Source organism: Notolabrus celidotus, chromosome 5 (genome assembly GCF_009762535.1).
Source record: "Notolabrus celidotus isolate fNotCel1 chromosome 5, fNotCel1.pri, whole genome shotgun sequence".
Taxonomy (NCBI): Eukaryota; Metazoa; Chordata; class Actinopteri; order Labriformes; family Labridae; genus Notolabrus; species Notolabrus celidotus.
Window position 1 is genome coordinate 17,268,110 of NC_048276.1, and position 18,946 is coordinate 17,287,055.

The 18,946-nt window shown below is 40.1% G+C and overlaps 1 protein-coding gene across 5 annotated transcripts in view; it reads left to right on the forward strand.

The window, feature by feature from the left end:
• nlgn2b (neuroligin 2b) overlaps positions 1-18,946 on the forward strand; it is a 203,547-nt gene that overhangs the window by 142,498 nt on the left and 42,103 nt on the right. For 3 of the 5 annotated variants that reach the window (XM_034684217.1, XM_034684220.1, XM_034684219.1), the window contains 2 exons: positions 8,161-8,904; positions 18,690-18,743. In XM_034684217.1, coding sequence (XP_034540108.1) covers positions 8,388-8,904; positions 18,690-18,743 — 571 coding nt within the window. In that variant the 5' untranslated portion in view covers positions 8,161-8,387. Of the gene's footprint in view, positions 1-8,160; positions 8,905-17,031; positions 17,048-18,689; positions 18,744-18,946 lie in introns of those variants that run through there. The other 2 variants (XM_034684218.1, XM_034684222.1) reach the window with 2 other exon arrangements.

The window sequence follows — 18,946 nt, forward strand, 5'->3', positions numbered from 1 at the left end:
AATGTTCAGTTAAATGAGATTTTTTTAAGTAAGCAAGCTCAAATTTGACTTGTCCGTGAATCGAAATAGTCAGTTTAATGTTAATTTGCCACATAAGTAGAGTACAGAAATGTTTTGCCATGGAAGTGTTTCAAACCGTGAAATGAAACTAGATAAACATGGACTGTTTTTTAAGACATGTACTAGCTTTAGTTTGAGCTAGGTAATACGCGGGATGATATATGGTGAGCAGATGGTTATGCAAATTAGAATCCCAACAGGGTGAGCTTACTATACATCATCACTTACTCATGGACCTGTCTGACTAATGCTCTAAAGCCCTATCAGCGACATGAAGATAAAGCTCTTTCCACACACATAATGGTAAATATTAAAAGATAAATATGTATCTCCTTGGATGTTCCGTCTGTGATCCTATTACAGTAATCTTAATATGGTTCGAAGCTCGATTGACGTAAAGTCTGCAGAATCTCCCTCTTCTACCCCCCCACCCCCGTCATCATGTGAAGTGTCATGAAGCAGAAAACAAAAAAAAGACACTTTAATGAAACAGATCAGCTATTAAACATGTCATGTTTATCAAATGGAAGCTGTGTCCTAAACTAATGAAGCACAGATATCTTGCATTTAAGTTGAGCAGTTGGGAAATAAATGCAGAAAAATCATCCTGCTTAGAAAAGGCTGAAATTGAAACCCATCACACAAAATTTTACTCATAAATTCATCAAATACTGAAGGACAGTCAGACCTTTTGCCTTATATAGTTGTTACTCATTACAATAAAGAGAAGCTGGATTTCTATTGGCAGCTTTTGAATTCAGATATCATGCAGCACTTTCAGGGACTGGCAGCCATTTCTTCCCTCATCTCCTATTCCTTTATCACCCAGTGCACCCTGGCAGACTGCACATGGAGGCAATCGAGCGGACTCTGGATCGCTTCTACGTCTAGTGTGAAAAAAGGATGAGGCCTACATATGCAGCCTCACAAGTCTAATCTTAGCCCCAGTTCCTCTGTTCGCCTCTCGCTTCATCAACAAGAGAACTTATTCATCTTGCCCAGTCCATTAAAGATTTAAAGGAACATTAAGGCCTCTAAACAGCTCTTTTAATTAAACAGCATGAGTCCTTCTTACCGTACGTGATAGAGGGAACATTCCCTTAAACTTTTATATCACTACATTTGCATTATTGTTATAGACTGTTCAACATTTACATCACACTGAGCAACCATGGCTTCATATGCAGCAGGTTTGCTCACTGAAGGTCAAAAATGTTCATCAACAAGTCTGCCCTTTTTAACTGATATCATTGGGCTCAGTCATTAAAAGTACAATGCCAAATTGCAGATGAAATACCTGTTATTTTTATTTTCTCCCAAAAAAGCCTCAAAATACCTTACGTGAATAAGAACATGACTTCTGGTGACATGCTTAAGGTGTATCCCCTCGTCCTACATATTTCAAGAAAAAAATAATTAATGGAAAAATGTATTTATTTCTTCCTAAAGGCAAGCTTTGAACTCATTGGACAATGCTTTCTTTCCAAGATTTAGATGAGAAGATTGACACCACCCTCAAGCATATACAGTAAAACATAAAGCTTCCATTAGCAGATGCCTAAACTAGCTTGGTATAAACACTGGAAACAGGGGAAACAGGTAGCCTAACCTTTGTCTACAGAGGACAAAATCCACTAGAATCTACACATCTCACCTCATAATGCATGTCTCATTTGTTTATTACTATACTATGTGAATTGTTTTTTTGGCACTTTGCTTTTCTACAGATGAAACAAACAAGATATATTTGATTAGAAGGGATCTTCAGTGCCAGGTTAACTTGTTTAAGTCAAATAGTAGCTTCAGATTCACTTTACAGGCATCTAATGCAACTGTCACCAAGAAAGCGTCAAAGTGTACTCACAGAATGTAAAGCCTGTACCTATAAAGTGGAAAGGATGACTATAGCTCTTACCCTAGTTCACCTCAGAGAGCAGTGACTAACAGAGTTAGCCTAGCGTAAGTGATGGGGTCATGTGGGACTCTGAGGCTCTGGTTTCGTACTTTGTCTGCTTCAAGGTGGACACATTTTTGCTTCACATTCTTTGATATAAGACTTTGTACATTTTGGATCAGTTTCATCTGTTTGAGGTTTAAGCTGCTCCCAAGCCAGTCGTTTTTCAAGGATCTCTAGTGAAAGGAAAGGCACCTGTGTCTTACCATTTATTCATTTACTCAAACAGACAGTGAAAGAAGTAACCAGATGTTGTGCCTAGATTCATGGAACGTGAAATTTGCTTTCAAAGATGTTGCTTGAGAATTTAAAAAGCCATCATCAATGTATTTCATAAAAAAGGACTTATATTTGTCTTAACAATCAGTGCATGGAGATAAAGATGTATGCACTTGGACAGTTTTGTTGTTAGAGGATACAACACCGGCCATCAGCTTTGTTTTATTTTTAATTAAATGGCCCTTTTTGCTACAGGACGTAGCAGATGCTCAAGTTTAGTCAAAAACTCAGCACGCCGTTTCTGGCTTGCTAAGCTGCTTGTCATCTCCAGATGTTGACTAACAGAGGAGAGCGTCTTGACAGCTGAAGTAGTGCATGTATTTTTTAACAGTCAAAGCGGAGACAAAGCAATATAAAATCCCATGGCAGCCGTTTTCCCTCAACACAACCGTTCTGCAAAAGTTTTCACAAACTACTCTGACCATACCAATTTTAAAAATACCCATAAAGTGTCTAAACACAGGCGAGACGTTCCCTTCTCCCACAGCTTGAGCTGACAGGACTGCCTAACACACAGAACAGGAAAGAAAACAGGTTAAATCAGCCTGGTGATTTGTGCTTCAGCGTGTTTCTCTTTATGTGTGAAGATGCAGGCTCACTGCATTCTCAGCTCATGGATGGCTGACATATAACAGATGTTTGGAATGTTAGGTTACTAGTGTTTGCGACTCACATGTGAGAGGTTGAGAACAAATTTCTGCTTACAGTGGAGTCTTTACTCACATGCAACATCCTACGCCTCACTGAGTTTTACGCATGTGTGTACATCATCGTGTACACAGCAAGACAGGCATAACGGAGGACAAGGAGTTACAACACCTATTCTTCCCAGTTAGCAATGCTTGTATGCATTCCTGGATATAGTGTGCACACTAAAGGTGCTCTGACCTTGAGCCTGAGCTGTATGTTCAGTCACATTTACAGCAAGAGTAGGATTGAGATGGCTGCTTTAGAATCGACATGTGTTGAAATATTTAAATGTTAACAGTGAGCAATAACACAAGCTCTCTGCTATTCATTCCAACAATATCTGGACTCACAGGCTTTATGGTTAATGGATGGGAAAATGTTGGATTTTATAGCTAGTGATGATAAGAAAAACACTAGCATAGGTCTGTAAGGGTCCTTAGTGACTTGTGGGCACATTTTACCTCACTTACACACACACCTTTGTTGATTTATTTTAATGTTTTTATTAATGTAATCCTTTTTTCATCAAGTGGGACTTGTCAAAGGTTGTGTGTTTTTCCCATTTTAGAGATGGGACTTGAAACCTGTTAAGTATTTTTCAAAACCTGAAAATCTGCATGTTTGAGCTCATCAATTCAGCTTTTGAGTCTTTTGGGTCTTTAACATTAGTTAGTCGAGTAAGGTCATTTTAATCAAATCACTGGTGCACAAACGTTCACTGATTGTCCAATAAAGTTTTTAAATAAGATATATTGCAAGCTAACAAGTTTTAAACTACACCAAGAAGACTTGTGAAGGGGTGTTTAGTGATTTGTATGGATGACTGAAGAGGTCTAAAGTTTGGCTACATTTTACCATATCAAAAGATAGGAGGAAACAAAACTCAGCTCGTGTTAGAAATCATTTCTTGCGAGGGGGAAAACAACTTCTATGGCTAAGCATATCAACCTGAAGACAGTGCCTTTGACTGTCATCAGGTTGAATAAAACTGTTAACTCTGATTAATGATAGTATACGCAGCCACCATCACTAGCCAGGGCTGAACCACTGGATAATGGTTACTGCCACAATGCTCTATTATGTGAACATTAACAAGCACAAACAACATCTGGCATCTTGTAACCTGGCACAGTTTGTCAGTATTTTGATCTAGAAAATGGAGCTAAAGTTGTTTGTAGGCTGTGTCTGGTTTAAGTGGCATATAACCACTTGACTGGAGCAATGTGTAACAAGCATAGGATGTAGATGTTAACCTGTAAGAACCTTAACCTTTAGACGAGTCCATGAGTCAGAAATTTTAATTTCCATTTAAACTAGCAAATTATTTGGTTCAGAACATCCTGAATACCAATTGCAAATACATCCCTGTCACTATCATTGATTGGGTGTAATTTGTTGCCTGAAGATCAGTAGCACTCTCATGTCTGTCTGTTAAATTGCCTATGATGCCACAGCCAGAAGCTTGATAGCTGAGCTTGGCTTAGCTTAGCATTGCTTAGAATAAGGGCCATAGACTGTGAAAAAAGCTAGTATGACTAGCATGCACACACAAAACTTACTTCTTGACATGTTATACGTTTAGTGTGGGACTTTCTCATGGGTACAGACATTGATTTACTGCTGCTTGCCTAGCAAACTCATGTTGACTACATAACCAGCCAACAAATAGTCCCACCCAAAACTTCCTTTGCAACCGCGACTAACTTCAGTTTATATTAAATGGAAAAAAATTACAGAGTGAGCTTAAAAGGTGCTGGCAGAGAGTTGTTTGACCTTGAGGAAGAGCTCAGCTAATGGTTTACCCATGTTTATGTTTTATATGCTATGCTTAGCTAGCTTTTTGTGAATGCATAACAGACCTACAGTATGCTTGTATCGCCCTTCTTTCTTTACATCTCACCGAGAAAGCAATCACATTTCCTAAAATGTCAAACTATTTTTTTAAGGGTACTTTGCTGGGTCAATAAAAAAAATGTAGTGGCTTCTCTAAATCATGAAATCGTACCCTCTCGCCATGACTTATTTACAACAGCTCATCAGGGCACCAAGAGTCATACACTGTGTATAATTCACATTAATCTTAAATTGTATTTTCAGCTTGACGATGCATGCACACTAACTTTTTTGATGAGGACTCAGGGTGTCCTTACACTTCTCACCTCCTCCTCACACAGTGTCATAAGATGGAGTCACTCAGAGGGCTTTAATGAACAGAGTATTTTTCCAGACAACTTGTTCCTGTTTTATCCTCATGAAGCAGACAAACACTCACATCACTTATACTCTGAACACCCGGTAATATTGCACACCATCTTTTTGCTGCATTTTCCCGTCATCTCCTGTGTCTGCTGGCTATAAGTGCAGAGTGGATATTGCAGGGTTGAGGGTGGAGGGATGAGGTGGCATTCAACCACTGGTTAGCGCCACATAAAGCCTTTATCACACCTAAACGGCTCCGTCTCCCAAAGCTGGAGTGAGATAAGCACTGCCCATTCATCTGTAATGATGTGGAAGCAAGAACCAACTGAACTGAGTTGAGAGGGAAAGGCTAACTCTGACACAGTGTAGATGGCTGAAAGGGGCGCAGGGCCAACAGGGTTTTTCTTGTTCAGTCCTCAGATTAATGTGTGAAGAGGCTTTGATTTATTGTGTTTTCTCTGTGGACTCAAGTTGATTACGAGACAAGTGTTGTTACTCTACAAAGCACTGAAAATATCTGAGAGATGAATAAAGAAAGTGGAGGCCACATTACAATATGGTCACTTAAAAGTGTCCCTTTGGAGTGCAAATTAAGGTTTTTACAACAAAACTGAGTGTCCTTGTTCTCCTAACCTGCCTTCAAATACCGAAATCCAATGTCTCTTTTCAAAACACAGAGGTTAATGTTTTGCTCTTTATATATAATTTTTGATACACTTTTCCCCTTTGGATACAATAAGAGATGTCCTGAACCATTAATGTCTTAATTGTTTAAATGGAAATGTATTTTTTTCTAACCAGACAGTTCAAAAGTTGGGGAAAATATCAATATAATTGTGCACATTTATTTAACATGGCTAAACACAGGATCACAGATTCTGCAGGCAAACAATGTCAAATTTGTTTGCAAAGTACGGTTAACGCTAGCAGAGCTAGCACCATCAGCCTTCAGTTGTCCTACCAGGTTAACATCCGCACATTTGTGCTGGTTATATATTGCTATATATAAGCGCTGTTTTGAGGCCACTCGTCGACAGGAGCCATATTGCTGCCGTCAGCGATTGTGACGTAAAGAGGCGGGCTTTGAGCCTCCTAGCCAACAACTACAGTGTTCCCGCCTGTCAATCAAGTCAGCTGTGCCTCTGATTGGAAGACTCGTAATCTCAATATCTTCGAAATTACCACGTAAGAAAAAAATTCACCCCCGTACAGTGTGTGCCGACCGAGAAAGGAGCTATCCAGACTACACTAGTCCTTTGTACCAGGCTGTAAACATGTTTATTTCTGCTGTAAAGATCGTCTTTTTTGAATTGGTGTGTATGTGGTTTCCAGTACATCCGGAGCCAGCCTCAAGCGGATCCTTGATGAACTTCAGTTTTTAGAACTTCCACATTGGACTAATATTTTTAGACCAGAGGTTGCTTCTTGGATAAGATATGTCACCTGTGCTTGAGAACATCTGGGTAGTACAGCATTACAGAATGTTATTACAAGGCTTTCTTACTAATCAGATGGCTGTGTCAAATACTTGGTCCTGGTTGGTCAAAACCTCTTGATAACAGTTATTACTTCTGAATAGCAAAGGTAGTGCTATGGAAAACCATCCCTTCTGACACACATCAAATCAATCGGTTGAAAGGAGTTTTAGCACATCTAGTGTACTATTTATGATTCAACCTCAATGTGGCAAAAAGGTTACTTCACACAAAAGCATTGGTTTGTTGGAAAGTTTGGTACATTGGGCGTAAACCAAAGTGATACCAAAGTGTAGTAGTCGAGCTATTGCAGTCAGAACACGACAGAATATTATTGCCATAGAGCCAACAGTAGCGGCGCCATGATTCAGAGCATACACACAGTAAATGTGTCTGGATGCATAGCTGCACAATATAGCACACAAAAGTACTTCCACACATACAATCCTGAAACTTTTTATTTATTTCCAGGAGCTTTACCCCACCCCACCAAAAAAATGTGTTGCTTGTTCATACATGTCACTCACAGCATGAAGACTTCAGGGCAGGGGGGCGGGAGACGAGTCTTGGAAGGCAGGACACGACATCAAAAGCGACAGTACAATGTTTACAACATAATGACAGACGGAACAACAGAGACCTTCACTGTGGTGACAGTTTTAGCATCTATATTAACGCTGCATGTAAACAGATGAATGTGCAGCGACATAATGTTTTTATTCATACTGTTATGTGTCACTTTTCAGGTTCCCACTGGTCACATGATATAAATGTCATCACCCCCACCCACTCACATTCAGTGAATTTTCCCAAATATTTCCTGCGGCGTTCTCACATCAGCTCACCCGCCTTCTTGTAGATTTTATTTGCTTTAGAAATTCAACTTTAAAATGTGTCTGTCTGTGCTCACACATGCAGCCTATGCTGAGCATTTGGGAAAGTTTTGTGCATGTGTGAATACAGCTTTAATGACAACATATAAAAACCAATTACAGTACTTGCAGAACTTCCGTGGCTTATCCATTGATTATTTAAACTTAAGTAATTGTTGCTCATTGTTTGCTCACTGGCTCTGTGCATGGACTCTGCACAGTTGGCATCTGCAGATGTACTGCCGGTAATTCCAGCATTAGCAGTGCTGTGATTCAACAGAATTAAATCCAACATCACCATAGGAGGTTAAATTCACATTGACATCAATATTGCCGGGTTAAATTAATTATCCTGAAGACCACTAAATCAAATCATATTAGAGATATAACTCTCGGTGTCTGTTGTAGTTGACAGATTAGCAGAACTTAGCCTGGGGGTAATTTAAATGTACCACAAAGGAGTCTTCTGTAGTCAAGTATCATTATTTTTTCTCTTTTTACTGAACAGACACTTCATCTTTGGTAAAATCATGTTGTCCTCCTGTGCCTTTTTAAACACAGTGACGGGTCTTAAAGAGCACACCTATTCACACACACCGCCTCAGACCTTCTACTTTTGTGTGTCTTCCAGGTGTAATTGGCTCCCTGACGGCAGCTCTACACCCATCAGGAGATCCAAAGAGGAAGACGGATGAGACCACAGCGTCTACCAGAGAATGCTACCTGTCCCTTTGCCTCACCATGTCACCATAGGAGAACTTTTAACCTGTCCCTGTCCACAAATCCTCCTTTTTTCCTTTGTTAACCCCAGTAAACCACTGAGTTTGTGATCCTTCTCTGCACCCATCCTGAAGTGAAATGACTAAAAGAGCTTTTATTTTGGACATGTTGTTTTTTCCTCTCAATGCTGCCAGCCACCAGGGCTATGGTGGGAAGCGTCATTATACTTCTCAGCAGGTCGCTAATCACTGTCTGTTGTGGCTACTGGGACTGGTTTTACACCTCACTCTCTCAACATGTCAACGAGTGGACCTGAAACACCCCATAGTATCCACGGGCTACGGGAAGGTGCGCGGGATCAAGAAGGACCTCAACAATGAGATCCTGGGTCCCGTGGAACAGTACTTAGGTGTGCCATATGCCACCGCACCTGTCGGGGAGCGCCGTTTCCAGCCTCCCGAAGCTCCAGGATCCTGGCAGGAGATCCGCAACGCTACACAGTTTGCACCAGTGTGTCCCCAGAATGTGCACGGGGTTTTACCTGAGATCATGCTGCCTGTATGGTTCACAGACAACCTGGATGCTGCAGCAACTTATGTTCAGAACCAGAGTGAGGACTGCCTTTACCTCAACATCTACGTACCCACTGAAGACGGTGAGTGAGACACACTGTTCATACTAATATAGGAGGAGGTGGAAAATACTACAGAATTACTGCTGGTTCAAAAACTTCATCTTCCTCTTTGATTCAAGAAAAGATTTGAGGTGTCAAAAATGTTTTAAATAAGGGATACTTTTCTATTTAGCTTCCTGTTTGTGTCACTTCTGTGGTACTCCCTTCAATATGTGTTTTGATCAGTTTGTGGTAGTCATATTCAACTGAAGAAGAGCCTTTAACACGAGAAGGATAAAAAAAATGCAGGAGAACATTAAACAATAGAATTCTGATTATCTCCTGAGCCTGTCTTAATGCCATTCTTAATTAGTATAACGCCTGGACACATACTGCAGCAAAGTCAGAGAAGCAATCTTTCTCGTGCTTAAACTTCCACACCTAACTTTTATTGCTCATATTTAATGAACATTACCATTTGATCAAATATTCAACACTAATAAAGAATATGTTCCCGATTAAATCAGATTTTGCACCAATTGACCACATGCAAACTTTTAGCTTGACTAATTCTGCTTTCATCAATCTGAGCACTGATTTTATATTATTGGTGCTAGTTACAAAACAGTGCAATTGCTAATATGACAACAGGAAATTTCTGGACTATCCATAAGTTTAGTGATTGTGTCCGTCAATGAGTAAGCAGATCAAATCAAAATGTTTTTAAGCCCTGTAAGTTTCTGTATAACTCGTCTCAGGAGGTTTAAACTTCTGATGAGTTTAGCATATTTAAATGCTATCTTACATAAATGTACATATTTAAAGGTTTATTGCGACCAATTAACATAAGAAACATCTAAAGAACCACAACCACGGTCCAATACTACATTAAAGGATCCCTTCAAATTAATTACTTTCCTATTCCCATAATATATTTTAATAGTTGCTTTCTGGTTCAAACCTTGACTTGGAAAGGAAACTTTTCAGGTCAAGCTTTGAAAGAGAAATCTAGTAAGTCCAGTTGCCTTGTTGGATCAAGCTTTGACCAGGATGACTGAGAACTTTTATAGACATCTTGCTTTTTGGTATTTCCCAGAAAGTCTTACAGTGCTAAAGTTTCTACAGGCTTTTGAAATATCAAAGTACATACAGCTCAGAGGTCAAAATAAGGAAATACTCTGAGCAATTACAGATTTTAACTAAAACATATACATTTGACATATACATTTGTATGTTACTTGCCATACAGCAATAAACCTGCTAACAGACTACCACATTAGCTGTTGGTATAGCTTGGTTTCCCCTTCAGATCGTGTGACCCTTGTGTTGCCATCAAGCAGCAAACTCAGTGTTGAAAAAATTGACACTTCTAGTGTCCACTTGAGGCTGGCTCCAAAAGACAAAGAATCAACTTTAGGACCTACAATACATTAAATTGTCAGTTTTTAAGGCAGAAATAAACAAGTTTACAGCTGGGTACAACACTTCTTTATAAATAAAAACTGGAGAAAGATGGGGGTTGAATTTTTATAGGCCATCTGTTCTGATAATAGTAATAATATATTACAATTTTTATAAGTCATCTGTTCTGGTTATAATAATACTTAGAGTTATGCATTATTAGGCATCATTTGGGGCATGGCTGAATTGACTGACTGGAAGGATTTGACGTTTTTGGAAGAAGTTAAAAGTTATTGGAAATCAGCTTTTTTATATGGCAACACTTTTTCAGAACCCCTTGGATGACATCACTAAGACTGCGTCAACAGTCTGCGGTCCCCAGTCACGACGGTCCATTTAAGAATATGAAATTACTTGGTATTTTAAATTGCGAATAATGGATTTGGTCTAAACTGCACAATTTTTATTTTTTCAGTCAGGACCAAGGACTTACATTGACCTTGTCTAACATCTCATTATCTTTAAATTGAGCCGTAAAGCCTGTTACTGATTGACTTACATCAATTTACCTGCTGACAAACTATCTGAAGAGGCTGTTGTAAATCACCAATGAAGTGCCATAATTGAGTTTTTGCATACAAACCTCAGTGAACAAATAAAGAGGATCCACTGGCTAGTGTCCTGGTACTACTTGAATGAGGCCTTCTAACTTCTACTACTGCACTCCCCAGTTTGCATTGCCTGAATGATGCTGCACCGTGGTTACTGGCAAAACTTAAAAAATTAAATACCAAACCCAGCCTTGTTTATGCCTCATGGGGTAAAATTAGTCAAAAATATAAGATCACTATAAAGCTAAACCTCCACCTCTTCATGGGCTGTCTGGGTGTACTTCTTGCATTAATGATCCAGTGGAGAGTGTTTGAGAAAGCAGATGGGTAGGTAAAAAGAGGCAAGATCAAAGGGTGCGTTTGGAGGCAAAGCACATGCTACTGATGATAGCGAGGAAGCTTAATGATTAAATGTTAAAAAGTCTATGATTAATGGGCTCACCTGAGAGTTACCTAAGGAAACACACAATGAAACATGTTTATGCATTACCGCTCCTCATTAACCAAGCCAGTGTTGTATTAAAGACATTAAAGATGGAATCATAACCTACTTAGTTTGATTGTGTCAGAGTAGAGAATACTTGTTTTATTGTTCCTCCAACAAAAGATGGAAAGAGATTAATTGCTGTGGGAAAATATCAAATATTATTGTGGTGTAAACTGAAATTAGAACACAAGAGAGGCTTTGAACGAGAGATAAGGGAACACAAAATTGTCACATGAATTAAATGAGGAGCTAAAATTATAGGAAAGTGTGATTACATGAATAGACTGAGCTCTGTGGCTACAGGATGCATGCTGTGTAGTACATACATCATATTCTCACAGACAGGACGTAGAGTCTTCTGTGTCATTCCCAGAGGAGAAGGTGTGCAAATGAGTGAGACTGATTTTACATGTAGCCCTGTCTGCTTGTCAGAATCTGTCACTTATTGTCAGGGGTCACTGCTTACACGAGGCTGATGCCGTCCCCAAGGACATGTTTTGCCTTGTGTGTGAGAGAGAAATGGAGACTGAAGGAGAGTGAAAGTGCCCCTGAAATCAAGCACACACTGCATTGTGCTTGTAACTGCTGTCACAGTCCCGCTAATACTTAACATGATGTTGGATTTGGGATCCTGTCAGACGTACCAGCTTTGAAAACCGTTGTTCCAAATCCTAGGTATTTTGATGTGACGTTAAATGTTTGTGATTGAATAGACAACAAAGTTAAAGATCATGGGGGAGGCTCCTTAAGGTATTGTTCATCAAAGTTAAACAAACAAGATCAGAATTGTACGGGTGTGGATTAGTCAGGTATGATTGATAAGGTTTATTCAATTTTAAGCATATTTTAAGCTTAAAAAACAACTCACTAAAATCAAAGTCAGAATTTATTTTAAACCTTGGCACAGTCCCCTCGTTGGAGATGAAACTGGTTGTTTCCTCAGATATCTTGAAAAGTCTCCACAGCGTAAAACATGCCAAGAATAATTTCTCCCCACCTGACTTCAGCCTGTCTGCCTTCATTTCAGCGTTAGCTTTTAGCAACAACAGCTACATCTCCAGGGATGTCTTTTGTGCACACTGGAATATCTCAACAACGGTGGGATGAATTGCTACAAAAGTTTGAATAAACACTAAAGGTCTCTAGAGAATGAACCACTCCTACTTTGATGAACCTTTAACCTTAAACCCTTAAACCCACGTCCTGCAGAAGTGGCAAAAGGTTTTTTGTAAAAGTTGCCACTACACATGATGAAACTATTTCCACTTTAACTTGTCAGTTATGGGTACGCTGGTTTAGCTCTGGTAGAGCAGACGCCCCATGTACAAGTTCGCAAACCCCCCTCAAGCTGTCCTTAAAGGCAAAAAGGCAAAAAAATCCTAAAAAAAGAAAAGAACATATCGGTTACAGTACAAATTCACTATCCCATCCTGCTTTCCCTGAGCTCCTGCAGTTCAAATCTGAATGAATTGAAGTAGGATTTGAATGTGAACATTGCAGCACAGGCTATCGCTGACAGAAGTGAGGAGTTCGTCTCAAGAAGTTCTCTCTTCAGGTTCTGGAAGGAGTTCGATTTTGCAGAGTTAGTTGTCAAGCCAAACCCTTTCGTCTTCAGAGTTTGTCCAAAGTCTGTGGGAAACAAAAGACAAAAAGTACAACTACTTTATCCCAGTACACAGACACAGCTACACAGCTGAGTGGGAGAAGTGTGTGGCACTGAGTTGCACAAAACTAAAAACAGCTGACTGTATCAGCACTAAATAGATTATACAGAAAATCTGATCTAGTGTGGTGAAAAAATATGAGATTGTGTTTTTAATTAATTTTTCCCAGGCTTACTTCCCAGATGATTTATCCAAATCATTCTGAAGAACCCTCCAACCTCTAAGAGTATTTTACAGGGATTTTCATTTAGTTTTCTAAGAGGATCCATACTCCTCTGTGGATACGTTCTTATAAATGTAGTCTTCTCCTTTTGTTTTTTCTCCATCAACTAACAAAATTGAGATTGGTTAAGTATTTCTGTTTGGTTCCAAATCCCCCAATGTTCATGATGTTGTATTCATCAATTAAACCTTGTGTGTACTGCTAAATTTTGAATTTGGAGCATGTTAAAGTGGTCACAATGGTGACATTACCATGTCAAATCTTGCGAGAACAAATGAAATTCTCATACAAGAGGATGTTGAAGAGCTGCGCATCCAAATGTGCAGCCCATACACGCATATATAATCTTTGCAGGAGCTTAATTGGAACACAACTTTGCAGTCTAGTATAAGTATTCTTCTTACAGGCTACAAAGTTGCGCTCCCAAGCGGATAGATGCTGCACACAAGTGTGTTAATTCTTGTAAAAAGCAAATATGTGCATGGGCTGCACCTTTGCTTGCACAGCTCTACAACTTCCTTTGAATCTTGCAGGCTCACGTGAGGATCTCATTTGTTCTATTGAGATTTGGCATGATAATGCCACCACAGGTCACCATTTTATCCGCTTAATTAGATAATTATTATTGACATTTGGCGCCTGTTAGTGTACTTATATTAGCACTTAGCTCAAAGTGCCACTAGGCCCAAGTTCAGCCTCACAGAGTTGTTTGTTTGGCTCTGCACTGTGGCGTTACAGCTGTTTTAACCATCAGATTTGCTCTCTAACCTGGTATTAATGAATGTTGCCCTGTCATGTTCAAAGGGAGCATGTCAGAGCTGACTTGTGCTGTGTTTGGCAGCAGGCAGATGCATTCCCACTCATAGCGGATGTAGGTGGGCCAAAATGAATTGGCAGCACAGAATCATACGCAGCCCAGATGAAATGTTGTGGAGCCAAATCCAGCCGGTGAAATTTAATTTCAACACATTTAATCTCCAAAGTACAACATTATGTATTATCCTATTATCCTCCCATTCTAACTTAAGTCATGGTCCTGTCTGATATGATCTGTGTCAGACCTGGAAATACTCTTGCTGAACATGTTCTGTGCTTTATTCTTTTGACAATGAAAGTTCATCGCTCTCTTTTCTTTTCACATCTGTGCAGCCCTCCCGCTCTCTTCTCCCTGAATCATTCCTGCTTCTGCTCCTCTCCCCTCTCGTCTCTCCTCCATCTTTATGCAGATGGCGGTAGAAGGGGTCACTGTTCCGAATGCAAATGGGCTTCTTGCCCTTCCTCACCAGGCCACTACCAAGTGTGCTACTTTTTTAACTCAAATGAATTCAAATAACTTTGTAGAATAATCTGAATAACACAAATGTTCTTGTGAATATAAATATTTTTTTCCACTCCATCTAATCCTCCCTTGCTTCCTTCCCTCAATGACTGTTCCTCCCTAACTCTCCTGTGCGGCCAGGCCATGAGGCAAGAGCACTGTCTCACTGCATTCCTATTTCCTCAAGACAGTCCTCAGCCAAGGGCCTAAGATCCTTCATTTTTATTGCCGCTAGAGCAGCCATTTACCGTGCTCTTTATTAAAAACCATATTTCAGGAGGCAGGACAGTGGAGGATGGAGCTGGAGGCGGGGCAGGTGGGGGGCATGGAGAAAGAGATGGAGAGCATTAGGATAGGACTGCATGTGCTGGAAACTGCTGCCTGCATGCAGGAGGGTTGAGCCGAAGCTGTGTCTGACACCTTGTCAAGCAGACAGGCCACCATAGACTTGACATACTGCAGCTTCATCCCGTTTACTGCGCTGAGGAAATAGACAGGGACGGGAGACAGCTTGCGCTCTGGCCACCAGCTCACTGAACCGAACAGAAACGCTGTTGACTGAGAGATAGAGCTGCGTTAGGTCACACAGTACTGGGACAACCAGAGCTAAATGTTCCTGTTTAGGCCAATGAATTTCACTGAACAGTGGCCCATTACAGCATGTGACAGTCAACCTAACGGCAGGCTCCTCTGCTGGGGCAGATGGGAAAGATGTTCTAAACCTGAAAAGTGTTTTCCCTTTGGCGACGTCCCACTTTAGTCTCACTCATTGTAGTAAATCTTCAAAAGTCAGAATTCATTGTACAAAGACTGAGACACTGATCTAAATGGATTTGAGTTTAATTTCTGTTTGATGGACTGCTTCTAAACAGCTTCTTTGGTCAGGTACACCCCAAAAATGTCCATGTATTGACACTGTATTTACCCCTCGGTGCAAAAACTCAAAATCCTACCAAGTGAAATTGTCTAATTTTTAGTCAAAATGTCTTATCCCACTTGATTTAAGATACATTTACTTAACAAGTAACATTTGGGCAAGATAGAGGGACTTGTTTTAAGACAATGCATCTTAAATATCTTTTTAAGTCACACAATCTTGAAATTATCTTGTTTTGAGTTGTAATTTAGAAGAAACAAGGTTTATTTTACATTTCCTACATTTTTCAAGCTGAGATCTTATTTGTAGAAGACAGATAATCTTGATTTAAGACAAACACTTTACTTTAAAAATGTATTTTATTGGAGAGTCTATCAGAAAACAGCTCCATTGATAAAAGAAAGAAAGAAAGAAAGAAAAAAAGAAAGAAAGAAAGAAAGAAAGAAAGAAAGAAAGAAAGAAAGGAAGGAAGAAAAGTTGTTTTTTTTAAGGGTTATAGTTTTCAGGCACTGTTTCTTCTAAATCAGATAAAAATATACATCCTCAAACTACATGCACACAATGAAACACCTACTTTTGAGCATAGCTGGCTTATCCTAAAAAACAACATGAATGAATATTAGTATATCCAGCTAACTATGAGAAGACATTATATCTCAAAATGCTCAAATTAAACTTTGAATCTTATTTCAAGTACAAGATGGTCTTAAACTCATAGAAGTGCCGCTATAATACAACTCAAATTAAGGTGAATATATCTCAAATGAAGAAGTTGAAATGTATTAGTGCAAAATCTTTTTTGAGTGAAAAAATACTAACTGTTTGCATTCCTGGCTTATTCTGAGAAACTAAGCTTTAAAATACTGTAAAATATTGCTTAAAATAAGTTTTCCCTGCTAATTTTAAGATCACAGTTTACCAAATATAACGTCTTATTTTATGAAATCTTACCAAGCAAATTTTTGGAGGGGCATTTTTTCCAGTGTAGAGGAGAAAAGGTACCAAGTTAGCCAAAATATGCTCAAGGATTGTCTTGAAATACTTCAGTCACTCCAGAAGTATAAGAAAACAACTATCAAAAATGTAATTAATGATGCACTGTTTAATTCATGTATGGAATTAATAACCTGCATTCCTTCTTTTAATGTTCTTATAAATGTAATAGCGTTTAGCCAAGCTAGTTGCATATTTTGTTCTCTCCTTACAATGTCATTCGCCTCAGCTGTGCTGCACTTGCAGATCTTTTTAGCCACTGTTTGCATTGTAAATGCTAAATGTAGCAGATGAATGTCAAAGATAACCACATTTTTAGCATTGCCACTGTGAACATGTTGGCATTGTGTTGCTAGCACTTAGCTTAAAGCACTGCTGTGTCAAGTAGAGCATCATAGAGATGCTTTTGGGCTAAATACAGACATGGTCGACTGTTAATCTGGCAAAACAAGAGTTCATCATGTAGTAAGGAAAACTGCGGTGTACATTCTCATACATTTATACTCAAGTAATCAAAAAAGAAGAAATCTCTATTTTACCAGCACTTTTTTCTGACAAGATCCAACTTCTGGTCCAGGTTGAGTTCTGCTGGTCGGGCCCAAAGTGTGACTGTGTGTTTCATAGTAGCTTATTCTCCTGTATCTTCTCTCTTTATTAGGCATTAGGAAAGGACTGAAATCAGAGCAGTCTCCATTAAGCAGCTAGGTGTGGTTTTAGAGTGGTGCTAAGTAGTGGGGAAGTGCTGACAAGACGAGGGACTAATGTTCCTTTTTATCCATTACCGGTCTGCCTACCTGTTTGCTCTGTATCTCAGGACCAAATACTGTACCATCTCCCTCTGTGGCAGGAAGCGCTTTGTGGATCAGGCGCCTGTATGGTGCTACTCTGTGGATGCTGCAAATCCATTCAGCATTGATCCTTTTCCATTTAGCTGGAGGATAAACATTTTATACCAGGAAACCATATTCGCACAGAGGGAAGGGTGAGAAAGCAGCATTATGATGGTGGAGTGCAGTAATGCTCTGTATCTCCTTTGTCAGGAGACTAAAAATGAGTGTACTTTGTCACGTCTTTGTGAGGTTTCCAGCAGAATGGTTGAAACAGACATATCGGCGTCACACTGGCTGAGTGATAAACCCCCATGGCAACCACACGTAGAGTTTTCTTTAAAATGAGAAGGAGCGAGGCCTCCCCGCTGGAGAGCAGGGAATGTGCTGCGGGGGGGGGGGGGGGGGGGGGGGGGGGGGGGGGGGGGGGGGGGGGGGGGGGGGGGGGGGGGGGGGGGGGGGGGGGGGGAGCAACAGATGATAAAGATCCTGTTAGCATACTTTGAGTAGCATGTGGACGTTAACGTGTGTGGGGCTTCGTCTAAGGCGTGTGTATGTAGACAGTGACTTAGACCGACATAAAATGCAGAGGTATTGCAGGGTGATGGAAAGCTCCACTGACAGAAACCAAGAGAAAACAAATTAACGGGATCCTTATCAGTTAAGACTTACAGAGGTTGACGCGCTGGGGCGTCGGCTGGTCACTGTGATGAATGCTTGTTATTGGCTGTGCCCTGTGGAGCATTTAACCGGCGTTACCATTAAAGCTTAATGTGGGGCTCCTCTTTGACCTTGATGAGGAGAATCCTGTCACAAGCCCCTGTGGGCTGTGTAAATATTAAAAACAGAGGCCTCTTTTTTTGGTGATGTAAAGGAGAAGTCTCTTTTTTTTCAGGCTTATTTCTCTGTGCACCATGTGCGTACGTGGTCACATGTAGTCAGGATGAGTATGTGTGCACATCTGTGTGTGTCTTCAGCGGTGTGTTTTGACAGTGTAGCCTCTCTGAATCGTGCACAGGGACTTTTGCCTGAGGACTGCAGCACCGTCCTGAGCAGAAGCAGGATACACTCACAGTCTTGGCATTCCTTTGCTTTTCCTGCCTGAAAAAAGAGTGATGGCTTGATTCTGCTCATTGATTTTTCCTTACAAAGCAGCAGAGTGTCAGGTCTGATTGGGGAGAAGGGGTTGAGGAGAAGTGGCCCCTGGGGTCATTTACGAGGCAGTCCGCGACTAGATCCTAAGCAGTTAGAACAGATGAGTTTGGGGTTATCTTTTGAGGAAACAGAGTGTAATCCTTGTAAACATTTTGTCACTGAAAGATCTCATCTTTGCCTTTTTTATCTTTGTTTTTCCTCTCTTGTTTCTTCTTTAAATCCAATCTTTTCAATGTTCTCTTTTGTCTCTCCCTTGTTTCTGCACCTTTAGGTCCGCTCACAAAAAAACAGGATGAGTCTACGATGAACAGACCAAGGGATGAAGGTATTTTAATTGCATGGTTTTTCCCTCCTTGTGCTCATTTTTTTTAACTCTGTGTTTGTATCTGTATTAATAACCATCACATCACTCTGTGTGGACATTACACTCTCCATTGTTAATTGCATTTATTAGCACGCAAACCCATCAGTCCTTCAAACAGGCACGCTTTTAGCTGAATCCCTTTAAGGCCTCTATTCAAAACACTG